Source organism: Phacochoerus africanus, chromosome 3 (genome assembly GCF_016906955.1).
Source record: "Phacochoerus africanus isolate WHEZ1 chromosome 3, ROS_Pafr_v1, whole genome shotgun sequence".
In the NCBI taxonomy this organism is placed as follows: Eukaryota; Metazoa; Chordata; class Mammalia; order Artiodactyla; family Suidae; genus Phacochoerus; species Phacochoerus africanus.
Window position 1 is genome coordinate 34,086,120 of NC_062546.1, and position 13,303 is coordinate 34,099,422.

General features: G+C 39.0%; 1 protein-coding gene across 2 annotated transcripts in view; it reads right to left on the bottom strand.

Moving 5' to 3' along the window:
* XRN2 (5'-3' exoribonuclease 2) overlaps positions 1 to 13,303 on the bottom strand; it is an 87,247-nt gene that overhangs the window by 25,777 nt on the left and 48,167 nt on the right. For both annotated transcript variants that reach the window (XM_047771588.1, XM_047771590.1), the window contains exons 21-24: positions 12,025 to 12,108; positions 10,893 to 10,990; positions 9,888 to 9,967; positions 8,265 to 8,321 (exon numbers count right to left, since the gene is read on the bottom strand). In XM_047771588.1, coding sequence (XP_047627544.1) covers positions 8,265 to 8,321; positions 9,888 to 9,967; positions 10,893 to 10,990; positions 12,025 to 12,108 — 319 coding nt within the window. The remainder of the gene's footprint in view (positions 1 to 8,264; positions 8,322 to 9,887; positions 9,968 to 10,892; positions 10,991 to 12,024; positions 12,109 to 13,303) is intronic.

The following is a 13,303-nucleotide window of genomic DNA, read 5'->3' on the forward strand; positions in this document are numbered from 1 at the left end:
GTTTAAAAAGGCTTTCTTGAACTGGTTAACATTTTAGAGAGCAGTTTTTTTTCTCTTTAACTACTGCCACTTAATGACAGAGAAATGTTTGTTGCAGGATTTACTGTGTATTTTTAAGTACACAAAAACAGCTTCATGTACAATAAAGACACAAGGTGGTCAAGAACAGCTGAACAACATTCCACCTAATTCAATCTGCTCCTCTTATAACTCACTCTTCATGTGGCAACTGTCTCTCCCTCAAATGTTCTCTACTCAAGATGGCTTAGCACAGGGCCAGGCGGGACAGGCAGTGTGAAATGTTTAGGGATACAAAGTAAAGACAGAAAACTGATAACAAAGCAAGGTTTGCAATTAAAGTATCTCAAAGCAGTTATCTTAGTGCAAGCAGACCTTTTGGGCAATTTACTCAACACATTTTCAGACTGCCCACTGCACACACAGTCTCAGGGTGGGAGTGGAGCACAAACACTGACCAGGCATCGAACCTTCCCCCTCTTCCAATACTGGAAATAAACAAGCAATGTTTCATACCAGTTCAATAAGGAAAAAAGTCAACAGCAGACACAGGAAAGATGGTGAATCAAAGCATGTGTGTGTACATGCCTTCCACGCACCCGTCCTTGTACATGTGGGTAAAATGTGTGTGTACGGAGGATCGGGGATCTTGGATCTGGGACCAAGGATAACATCACCCAATGGGCTATGACTAAAGGTGGGTCAGGACTGGTGGAGGAGGGCAGAGGAAATAGCTGGAGCAAAGACATGGAAAGGGGTCCCACGAACAAGGAGCGGCCGAGTTGAACTGGGGCAGCCTTTTCAATGGGGGTCAGAGAGAAATAACGAGCCCCACAAAAAATGATGAGTCACTAGGTTCTCAAGTCTCCCGAGGAAGATACAGAACTAGCACCGTTCTAAAGGCACAGGACACAAACTGGCTCATTACAGGCAGCAAATCAAATGTTCTAAGTTCTCTTTCTGGGTTCTCAGGTGAGACCCCCCCAGTGAGAAGGGCTGAATGGAAATGAAATAGGATGTGCACAGAGGTGGGCAGTAAGATGGGCTGGCTGAGCTGGAATGTTGACAGGAAGGGCTTGTTCTGGCCACAGCGAGGCTACTTCAAGCTGTCAGAGAGTAAAGGCAACCCGAGATGCAATCCAGAATGAACGGCCAGCCGCAGCACATAGTGAGAAGGCGCAGAGAAGCAGGAGTAGGTCACCGCACAAGTCATCCGCAAGTCATGCACAGAAAGACCTGACCTACCAAAGAAAGGAAACAGCCAAGGAACAAGCTCCTAGGGAGAAGAGAGAGTCCCAGGTCACAGGGATCATCTCCTGAACAACAATGAGGTTTGATAAGACAGCTGAAATTAATGTTTGGGAAAGCAAATCCATTTATTCATCAAAAATGTACAGTTTATCATATATCAACTGTTCCTCAATAAAATTGCTTTAAAATTCCATTATTCCCACTCATGCTCTGAAAGGGAAAAAGTTTCCAAGCTACTAGAACAATCTCTAAGATCTGTCCCACTTCCCCTCACGCTGCACTCAACAGAGAGACCTATGTGCTTAACATGGCGCAAGCCATCAGAAGACTAGCCATCAGGGGACAGAGCGGGAGTATCTAAAAATAAGTCTGGAGGTCCCTACTGAAGGGACAAGGGACACTACTTAAGATCTGAAAGAGGAACACCTTCTTTTCCCTTAGATCCTTGAGGACAGTTTGAAGACTTGTTCTCTCTCTGAAAAGAGTTATGCTCTCACTGGTTCAGAGATTTTTAATGTTTTAATTTGTTCCCCAAAATGCATATACTAAGAACTACTACGTTTTTTGAAATTAAAATAACAAAAGAAGCTAAAGACAACTCTACTGTACTTTTCCAATGTGATAACATCAGTCACAACTTAAACTTCCTAACAGTTTAGGACTTAGGCAGGAATCCCTTAGCCAAAGACCCAAAAGGTAATTTTTTACTTGGATCCAAGCTTTCAAAGTTTCTTTTTTTTTTTTCTTTTTTTCTTTTTCGGGCCACACCCATGTTATATGGAAGTTCCCAGGATAGGGGGTGAATCAGAACTACAGCTGCCAGCTAACGCACAGCCACAACACCACCAGATCCGACCCTTGTCTGCAACCTATACCATAGCTCAGGGCAATGCCAGATCCTTCACCCACTGAGTGGGGCCAGGGATCAAACCTACATCCTCATGGATACTAGTCGAGTTCGTTATCACTGAGCCACAATGGGAACTCCTTTTTTTTTTTTTTTTTCTTTTTTCTTTTTTGGCCACACCTGCAGCATATGGAAGTTCCCAGGGCAGAGACGGAATTTGAGCTACAGTTGCACCACAGCAGGAGTTTTTTTTTCCCAGAAAAGTTTTATGTAATTCAAATTCTTACAGGAACACTGAAAATAACATAAACCATTTTATTATACTAAAATATATGAATAAAAATAATGGAAATAATAAAGGTGAAAAAATACAAATTACTCTGAGAAATTTCCACCACCAGAAATAAAAGGCAATAATTGTGGGGAGTTAATCAGGAGAGGGAAAGCAGCAATACTGAGACAGCCAGAAGCACCGTGACAGAAGAGATGTGCTAACAGAACAGCTTCTGAACTCAACAGGCTGCCTGGCTGAGGTCAGAGAATTAGGTTTTGATTTATACTGTTTGGTGAACAAAGAAGTTTTTATTTTTTTCTTTTTAAGGCTGCACCTGTAGTATATATGGAAGCTCCCGGGTTAGGGGGTCAAAGCAGAGCTATAGCTGCAGTCTACACCACAACCACGGCAACACCAGATCCAAGTTCCACCTGTGACCTAGGCTGCAGCTTACCGCAACGCCAGATCCTTAACCCACTGAGCGAGGCCAGGGTCAAAGCCACACTATGTTGGGTTTTTAACCACTTCTCCAGGTGGAACTGTGCAGACTCAGCCAGCGTAAGCTTCTATCCAACATACCAGCTCTGACAAGGGACTGCATTTCAGATCCCTTCCTTGATTAGTAACCTCTCTATTATTTTATTGTCTTCATAAACACACTGAGGACAAAACAAAAATTTAAAACCTAAGCATAACTGAAAGGAAGGAAACTGAATAGTGCTTTTATTTGTTATCACAAGTAGCACTTTAAATACTAGTTGTAAGAAGAAAATACCACAGACAAGTCTCAATAAAAAAAAACCAGAATGTATAACACCTTTTCCAACTGCATTTGCTTTGAGAATTATCCTTAGATATGTATTTTAAGTACTATCATAGAGTGTTAGCACACTTCACAATGAAAGTGGAAAACACCAAATATCAAGTTTTATTTTTACCCTTCCCCGATACATCCCATAATTAATGCTTAATCAGCATATCAATGCAAACTGTTCTTGCAAGGGAAGCGTCATGATTCGTATTACTTGACATTTTAAAGGACTTAAAGAGTTTATAGGACTTAAGATGCCTTTTCTGACATTCTCTCAGAAGAAGTTAACCAGCTCAGTGTCCTATGAAGGATTATAGGCAGCAAAAGTTTGATTCTTCTGGAATTGCTGTTGTGGCGCAATGGGATCAGCGGCATCTCTGGAGCACTGGGATGTAGGTTTGATCCCTGGCCTGGCACAGTGGGTTAAGGATGTGGCGTTGCCACAGCTACACCTGTGTATAGTTTAATTCTCCCAAATGTTTTCAACCATCAAATCTGTTCCTGATTCCATGGCCTCCCACTTCTTCGGGCTTTGGGTTTCAAGCTACCTGCTTTCCCACCATGAGTCTTACAAACACCACAGTACTGGTCATATCAAAATCCTCAAAGAGATAAAACATTCTGTCCCTTGCCTGATCCATCCAAAAGTGAATACACAAAAGTTTCAGTAACAGTTCTCTGAAGAGTTCAGTCTGGCTTCCTTTTTTTTTTTTTTTTTTTTAAATTTTCCCTTTGGCCACACCCATAACATGCAGACGTTCCTGAGCCAAGGATCGAACCTGTGCCACAGCAGTGATAACACTGGATCCTTAACCTGTCGAGCCACATGGGAATGCCTTTCTATCGCAAAAAAAGGAAAAAAAAAACAAAAAAAAACAGTCTGGGTTTTTAGAAGACCTTGGCAAACACAGATTCCAACACCACAAACAACCGAGCTTTTGCCTAGGTTTAGAAGGATGCCAGGTGCCATAAGAGAAAAAGAGAAACCTGACCGTGCCACTAATGAAAATAAACTCTCTAAAGATTATGTAAATCACAGATTACCTCTGAGAAGAAAAGAGAAGCAAGGAAGAGTGAGCTACAAAAGAGATCAGTGGGACATGGAAGGGACCAGCCTGATGGCAAGGAGGGGCGATGGGGGTATGGGCAAAGAGCTATGGCTCTGCCGAATTATGGGAAGAATGGAGATCTCTGAGGGGCAGCAGTGTTTAAGAAAGATGAGACAAGGAAAGTGGAAGTAAAAAAAAAAATCAGCTGGGAGACCACTACAGCAATCAGAAAAAGTGCAAAACAGGCTCCCTGGGAAAAACCAGATATGAACAATAATTGGAAAGAACAAAATATTCCAGAGCAGTGGTGATCTGTGGAGTGAGGATCCAGAGATCCTAGGTCTGGCACTCTGGTCCAGGGTGAGAATGAGAGACGACAAGGAGAGTGGAGAGGTGTGCAGGACAAAAGGTCAGTGTGCTCAGAGACTCAGGTGAGACAGATGGGTATGTGTGTGTGTCTACTACTCCAGATCAACAGAAAATTGTGCTGCTGCAACATGAACATAACTTTTTTGTAATTTTAAACCTACATACAGGTTTTATATATTTAAAAATCACAAAGAATTATTCTAAAACTACTATGTCTATTTGTTTGCAAATATCTTCTCCCATTCTGTAGGTTCTCTTTTTGTTTTATGATTTTCTTTGCAAAATTTTCTTTTTAAGTTTAATTAAGTCCTATTTGTTTATCTTTGTTTTTACTTTCATTACTCTAGGAGGTGGGTCCAAAAAGATACTGCTGCAATTTATGTCAATGTCAAAGAGCGTTTTTGTCTGTTTTCCTCTGTAAGAGTTTTAAAGAATCCAGTCTTATATTTAGGTCTTTAATCTATTTTGAGTTTACTTTTGTGTATGGCGATAGAGAATGTTCTAATTTCAAACTTTTACATGTAGTTGTCCAGTTTTCCTACTTATTGAAGTGCTGAAATATCTGCAAATGAAGCAACTGAAAAGGGATTAATCTCTAAAATACACAGACAACTCATGCAGCTCAATATAAAAAAAAAAAAAATCCCAATCAAAAAACAGGCAAAAGATCTACTAAATGGGTATTTCTTCAAAGAAGACATATAGACGGGCCAAAAAGCACATGAAAAGGTGCTCAACATTGCTAATTATAAGAGAAATGCAAATCAAAACTATAATAACGTACCACCATCAAAAATTCTCCAAACAATAAATGTTGAAGAGGGTGTGGAGAAAAGGGAACCCTCCTACACTGTTAGTAGGAATGTAAATTGGTATAACCACTATGGAGAATAGAATGGAGGTTCCTCAAAGAACAGAACTACCATATGATTCAACAATCCCAGTCCTGGGCATATATCTGGAGAAAACTATAATTCAAAAACATACATGCACCCCAATGTTCACTGGAGCACTATTTACAATAGTTAAGACATGGATGCAACCTAAATGTCTATGACAGAAGAAAGGAAAAAGAAGATGTGGCACATATACATAATGGAATATTACTCAGTCATAAAAAAGAAGTGAAATAATAGGCCCACAGGTGGGCCTAGAGGTCATCATACTGAGTGAAGTAAGTCAGATGGAGAAAGACAAGTATCTCATCACTTACATGTGAAATCTAAAAAATAAATAAATAAATAATGACACAAATGAACTTACTTACAAAACAGAAACAGACTCACAAGAGTTTGAAAACAAACTTATGGTTACCAAAGAGGACAGGTGAAGTGGAGGGATGGATTGAGGGGTGGGATGGGCATATGCACACTACTGTATATGGAATGGATGGTCAGCAGGGACCTGCTGTAGAACACAGGGAACTCAAACTCAATATTCTGTGATAATTTATACGGGAGAAGAATCTAAAAAAAGAATGGAGATACACACACACACACACACACACACACACACACTGAATCGCTTTGCTGTACAACAGAAATTATCACATTATAAATCAACTATACTTCAATATAATTTTTAAAAGTGAAAAAATACTATGTCTAAATTCCAATGGTGGAGGCAGAACAGAATGAAGGGAGATGGCTCAGTTCTATTCAAAGTTAAATTACTACTCTGTTGAATGACTTATGGAAATAGAATTGGACAAAAAAAATCCTAGGTCACAGCTAACCATATTCTCTAAGGGTCCTTCTATGAATGTAACACATGTAAATACCTCTAAGATATACTTTCTCAACCCTACAGGTAAGACCTAAAATGATGGCAAGAATCACCTAAAGTCAACTTGAGGAAACAACTTCTCAAATATGGACTATAATTCCAGATGCATCTAAACAGAGAAGGGGTAAGTGTCAGGAGTCAAAACGGACAGAAATAGCAGGCAGCTGGCACTGGAAGCTACATTTTCAGATTTTTTTGTTTATAAATAGACAAAACAACACTGGGACACAAAAACAGCAGCCCTGACACAAATAAACACACACAAAACTACTGTAAGCTGCCTCTCAGCCTCAACATTATTACCCCTCAGAGAAAATTACCTCATAAGGTAAGAGTTAACTCTAGTCTTTCATGAATCCTTAGGAAACCAACTCAAGTCAATTTTATCATGAAGCTATATATTCAGCATATACCTGACTATACACTTGGATCTGAGATTTGTTGCATAAATGTAATAATCTTGTAAAAAGAGTGGATACCAAACAACATCATAAAGACCCCTTCGGGCTTAGAAATCACCACCACCATCACCATCATCACACAAAAAAAACCTCCACGATTTGTCAATTCTCTAACTCTTCCTTGGGCAACTCTCTATCCTAATTAGAAAGTTAAACAGAATTAACTATTTCTAGAAGGCAGGAAGGCAGGCCCTTGAAGTCATGCCAAGAAACTGAGGAGCAGAGCAAACATGTACAAATCCAGAAAGGACCGGGAGCGGTAACTGGTCTGAAGCTGAGCTGGGAGCACTGAGCCCGAGGGCTAATACCAAGGGAACACACAGGCTCTGCTGGAGCTGGATTGTCGGCAGTGGTCAGAAGAGCCTGGCTTACAGTTCTGAACTCTGCCCTTAACAGAAGAGCCTGAAGACAAAGAGCCAGGACAAGCTATGTGCAAAGATAAACAAAGACTGTGGGTAAAGATAAATAAAAGCAAGTAATCTAGAAAGATTTTCTAAATTCACAATGGTTTTCTTCAACTAAAAGCCTTTCTAGAATGGCAGTTGCTATCTAAATTCATAAAAGATATAAAAATAAACATGCTTATACTTGACAATAAGAAACCTAAGTAAAATCCAAAATATTCTCTGAGAGTAAGAGAAATAAGAATGTATGGGAGGGGAGTATTCAGAAATTGCTTTTACAAAATCCTTGAATTCCTGGAATGTGTTTGCCCTACTCTCAAGATTGAAGAAAACAACAAAAATAAACCCTCATCAAAATTAGTAATTATATATAAGTTACACAAATGAGTGGTGAATTTGGTGACTCATTTTTCTAAACAATCATATTTTACATACTCAATAAAAAATGCTGTCACCATTGAAGAAATGAAGTATAAGTTTTCCAGACAGCAGAAATTAGCCCTTTAAGTTTATATCAATGATTGATTAAAAAATTCCACAAATTCATTCTATCTCATTTTAACCAAAGTAAAGCACATAATAGTTTTGTTTTTAAACTCTGCAAGGCCATGATTTTAAATATAATTAAAATAACCTGTTACAATGCAGTGAAGCTCTGTGGGCCTCCAGAGTGCAGACTGTCTGTGCCCACACAGCAAACCACTCCTAGAAACTCCTACTTCCTACCTCCCACTTTTCTAATCCAGGAAGAATTAGAGGTTGTTAGGGGAAACCAGAAAGCAGAGAAGCAAGCTTGTTAAATCAGTAACCTTAACAATATACATAATTTAAAGTCAAGAGGCTCTACTCTGAGGTTTGCAACACAGGGACTCTCCAATCTCAAAGCACTGCTGGAATAATAGCTGCCATTTCCCTTGAATCAGAGGTCTTCTTAAACTTATTTGCAAGTTCAGAGCTGTATTCTGGGCAAATGCCGTGAATCTGGGGAAACTTACCTGATTGTCCCGTTCTGTGTCAGATCTCTTAACATGGGAACAGGAGAACATACTACTCTGAGGAGAAACAAGAGAAGAACCATCTGTTTGTAAACTGTAACCTTCTGGATGAGTGGAAGCAAGACGTCGCTATGTTTGTTAGGCTTTAAGAACCAGAAATCATAAAAGTGCACCAACAAAAACAATAAAATCATATATATCTTTTTAAAAGGACCTTTTCTTCCTCACTAACAGAAAACAAATACGGGCAAAGGGCTTATATCAGAATTTGTAAAGAATACCTACACACCAAAAAGGGAGATTGAATGGGGGAACAGATAAAAGAATAGAAAAACAGTATGAGTATTTCATAAATAAGAAAAACCAAATAGTTAAGAGATATACCATATGGTATTCAAGTTTATTAGTCATCAGAGAAATACAACTGTCAACCACAAGAGGATCCCAACAAGCACCCACCAGACTGACAAAAATTAAGGTGGTGACAATCCCAAGAGTTTGCAAGAATAGAGAACAACAAGATCTCTCACAAACTGACACAGAGATTACAAAACAGTGTAATCATTTTGGAAAACCACCCAACAGTATCTAGAAAAGATGAAGAAACATGTATTTTACAAGCCGCAATTCCAGTTGATCACAAGCTCTGATCTTAGAACCTTTTTACACTCCTAACAATAAAGGACGCCAAAGAGCTTCTGTTTATGTTGGTTATATCTACCAATATTTACTTTCTGAAAATTAAAACTAAGACATTTAAGAAATAACTAATTTAAAGATAACAGAAATAGGGAGTTCCCATCGTGGCACAGCAGAAACGAATCCAACTAGTATCCTTGAGGACGCAGATTCGATCCCTGGCCTCCCTCAGTGGGTTAAAGGATCTGGCGTTGCTGTGAGTTGTGGTGTAGGTCGCAGACGTGGCTTGGATCTGGTGTTGCTGTGGCCGGCAACTATGGCTCCAATTAGATCCCTAGCCTGGCAACCTCCATATGCCCCAGGTACGGCCCTAGAAAGACAAAAGACAAAAAAAAAAAAGATAACAGTAATAAACGTATTATAAAAAACCTAGTAGGACAACCTTGTAATAAGGCAAACATTAATTTACATAACGTTTTTAAATGGAAAAAAAAAACCCCTACATTTTATAAAGTAAAACAAAACCAAATAAGAATATCATTGTTTTAAATTTCCTTAATATATGGCTTAATATCTATCTTAACAGCAGATTCTATTACCTGATTCTGATTCAACCCATTTTGAGATATGGCACCACATTTAGCCTCTGGACAACTCCAGGATACACTCAAGAGGAAAACAGTAAGAAAAGCAAACACCATCATAACACCCTAGTATTATGAAAAGAGTTCTGACTTTGTGGATAGTCTCATAGTGTTTTAGTGACCCTATGTGCCTGAGACAGCTCCTGGTACAAAGTGACAGAGCTACTAAGTTCAAGAACTGGGCTTTGAGCCCAAGTCTTTTTTCAGTCCAGAGGTTTTCTATTGTGTTTTTCACTACTTTCTCATTATTATTAGAAAATTAAACATTTAGGCAACAAAGTAAAAATGTTAACTAAACATCTTTCCAGTCACCCCGTATTATACACAAATGAATGCTTACTGATCAGGAAGAATGGCTTCTTCATCCAAAGAAAACTTTCCTTGAATCCCGTGACATAGTTCAGGTGGTACGTCCACTGACTATGGAAAAATACATTCCTGATTACAGACCCAAAGAATGAAAAGCCAGAACTCAAACATACACTGGTGTTCAATGTTCACAGAAGCACCATCCTTAACAGTTCAATTCAAGCTCCCAAAAATTCAACAATTCAAGTTCCCAAACAATTCAAGTTACCAACAATGGATGAGTGGATAAACAAAATATAATGTATACACATCATGGAACATTATTCAGATATAAAAGAAAGAAAAATCTGACACAAGATGGCTGAACCTTGGAGTTCCTGTCACGGCTGAGCAGAAATGAATCTACTATCCCTGAGGACGCAGGTTCAGTCCCTGGTCTCGCTCAGTAGGTTAAGAATCCGGTGTTAACATGAGCTGCAGTGTAGGTTGCAGATGTGGATTGGATCCTGCGCTGCTGTGGCGTAGGCTGGCAGCTACAGCTCCAATTCGACCCCTAGCCTGGGAACCTCCATATACCACAGGTGTGGCCCTAAAAAGACAAAAAAAAAAAAAAAAGGCTGAACCTTAAAAACACAAGAGGACAGATATTATCTGATGAGATTTATGTGCGGAATGAAAATTAGGCATATTCATAGAGTCAGAAAGTAGAAGATAGGTTACCAGAGGCTGGTATATACTTGTACTGGTATATACCACAAGGATATACTGGTATATATCAGGAGGAGGATGGAAAGGTATTGTTTACCACTGTTTAATGGAGACAGTGTTTCTGATTGTGAAGAAGAAAAAGTTTTGGAAATGGGCAGTGGTGATGGTTACACAACACTGCGAATGGTCTTAATGCCATAGAATTATACACTTAAAATGGTTAAAATGGTAAATTTTGTTTACATTTTACCAAAATTTTAAAAGTGTATTCCTGATTAATCAAATAAATATACTATCTAAAAACACGTCATGACGGAACAGCTCATACCTCTGTGGAGCCTGTTTTGTACAGCTCTAATACGAAGTCATGCAGTGGGTGATGTTTCCCCACAAATAAAACATCTCCTCCAAGACTGTTTCTTCTGGCTGGGGGGAGTAAAGAATAAAGATCAAACAATTATATTTGCAAAAGTAATTTTTATAAGAACAAAATTAAAAGCAGCATCTAAATTTAAAACATTTAATTATAAGGCTTTTGAAAAACGAATTTAACAATAATAGGCCTAAATAGGTGATATATCTTACAGAATAAAAAAGACAAGAAAGTTTCAAAAACAATAATTATCAGAAAAAATAACTAAAAGATATCTGAATATAGGACTGTAAGATAAGGGTCAACGTTTCCTCATTTATACAGAACTCAATTTCTTATATACAAGATATATAAACATTCTCTGAGGAAACACAAACAAAAAACTGTTTCATCTGGAAACAAAACTATTCTAAGGATGGTTGATAGAGAAATCATTTCTATAGGTTTTTTTATACCAGTGTTAAATAAATTTCCCAGCTGAGCCCAGCCTTGAAATTTCCCAATATTTTAACTATCAGTATTAATGACAAAATCCCATTTTTGTGAAAAATAACATTTCAAGTTAGCACTCTGAGAGCAAATGCTTTTGACTCAACTGAACCTTCAAGCAGTTATTGTTATTTGCAGGGTGTGGAAGGACGAAGGGAAGAAGAAAGATGGAGAAAACAAACACTTATAACTTAAAATTTTCATTTAATTACTATACAATTTACAGATGCCATAACAAAGAAGTAAATCCGTTACAAAGAAGTAAAATCAATGATTTATGCCTTTATGAAAAATCTGACAAACGAAAAAAAAAGGTTCAGAGTTGCCCCTGTGACACAGCAGGTTAAGGATCTGGTACTGTCTCTGCGGTGGCTCGGGTTGCTATTGAGATGCAGGTTCCAGCCCCAGTCCAGCGCAGTGGGTTAAGGATCCAGCATTACTAAAGCTGTGGTGCAGGTCACAGCGGCAGCTCGGATTCAATTCCTGGCCCAGGAATTTCCATATGCCTCAGATGCAGCCAAAAAACAAATAAATAAACAAAAAAAGATCTAATTTCAGAAGGAAACTCAGACGGAGGCTGGGTGGGCGTCAGTCTTACTCTCTTCAGGAGTGAGGTCTGGGTACACCTCTTCCAGGGCAGCTCGCAGTCTTCGCTCATCCACGAAGGGCAGCAAAGCCACACCTGGGAAACAAACACACACCAACCGCCCCGACCATTAGGATCACCTCAGTTCCAACTGTCCAAGTGAACATTTCTAGTAGAACAGCCCTGCTAATATAAAAACGTTTTGAAACCGAGCTCTAATATTTCGCCTAAATTCAAATGTAGAAGAAAAATACTCCAAATTTTCCGTCCTTAAAATGGCTCATGTGGCAAAGCATGTTTGATCTTAACTTTGTGATAAAAATTTTTTTAAATTAAATGAACAAGTGGCCATCTAGACACCAGTGTCTTTTCTGCCTTCCTTTCTAGATGCCCTCAGGCAAGCCAGTCAATCTCCTGAGGGCTTGGGCTTATTCCTTCATTGTTCTAGGACTGTGGTTTCTTCTGTAAAGACAGATCATTCAACAAAAATACTCAGAAGTTCTGTTCAACTAGAATACTTGAAATGTCTTCTCTAGACCTAAAACTGCCTAGTATTCTGTTACATGTTAAAACCTAATAATTAACTTAAACACAAAAGAACTTTAGAGACTTGTTTGTTTAAATAACTTTGGGGGAGGATAGAATAGATGTTCATTTTCAGCCTGAAAATTGTCCTCTGAAGTGCCCTGAAATTAAGGTCATTGTTTTATTTGGACTTAGCATAATCTTCAAAGAAACACACCAGTAACACAATATCTATTACCAGAAAAATATTCAGTTTTTGAGGCACAGTAACTCCTGCTATATATAGAATAAATAGCATTTTAGCCAAATAAAAAATTTAAATAATAAAGAGAAATGCCAGATGGAACTAAATAATTCTGCGAGACTACTGCCACTTAAAACTGCTGTATTTGGAGTCCTGTCCTGGCTTAGTGCTAACAATCCCGACTAGTATCCATGAGGACACATGTTCGATCCCCTGGCCTCAGTCAGCGGGTTAAGGATCCGGCATTACCATGAGCTGTGGTGTAGGTTGCAGATGTGGCTCAGATCCTGCGCTGCTGTGGTTGTAGAGTGGGCCAGCAGCTACAGCTCCAATTCAACCCCTACTTAGCCTGGGAACTTCCACATGTTGAGTGCAGCCCTAAAAAGACATTAAAAATACAAACAGGAGTTCCCGTCGTGGCGCAGTGGTTAATGAATCTGACTAGGAATCATGAGGTTGCAGGTTCGGTCCCTGCCCTTGCTCAGGGGGTTAACGATCCGGCGTTGCCGTGAGCTGTGGTGT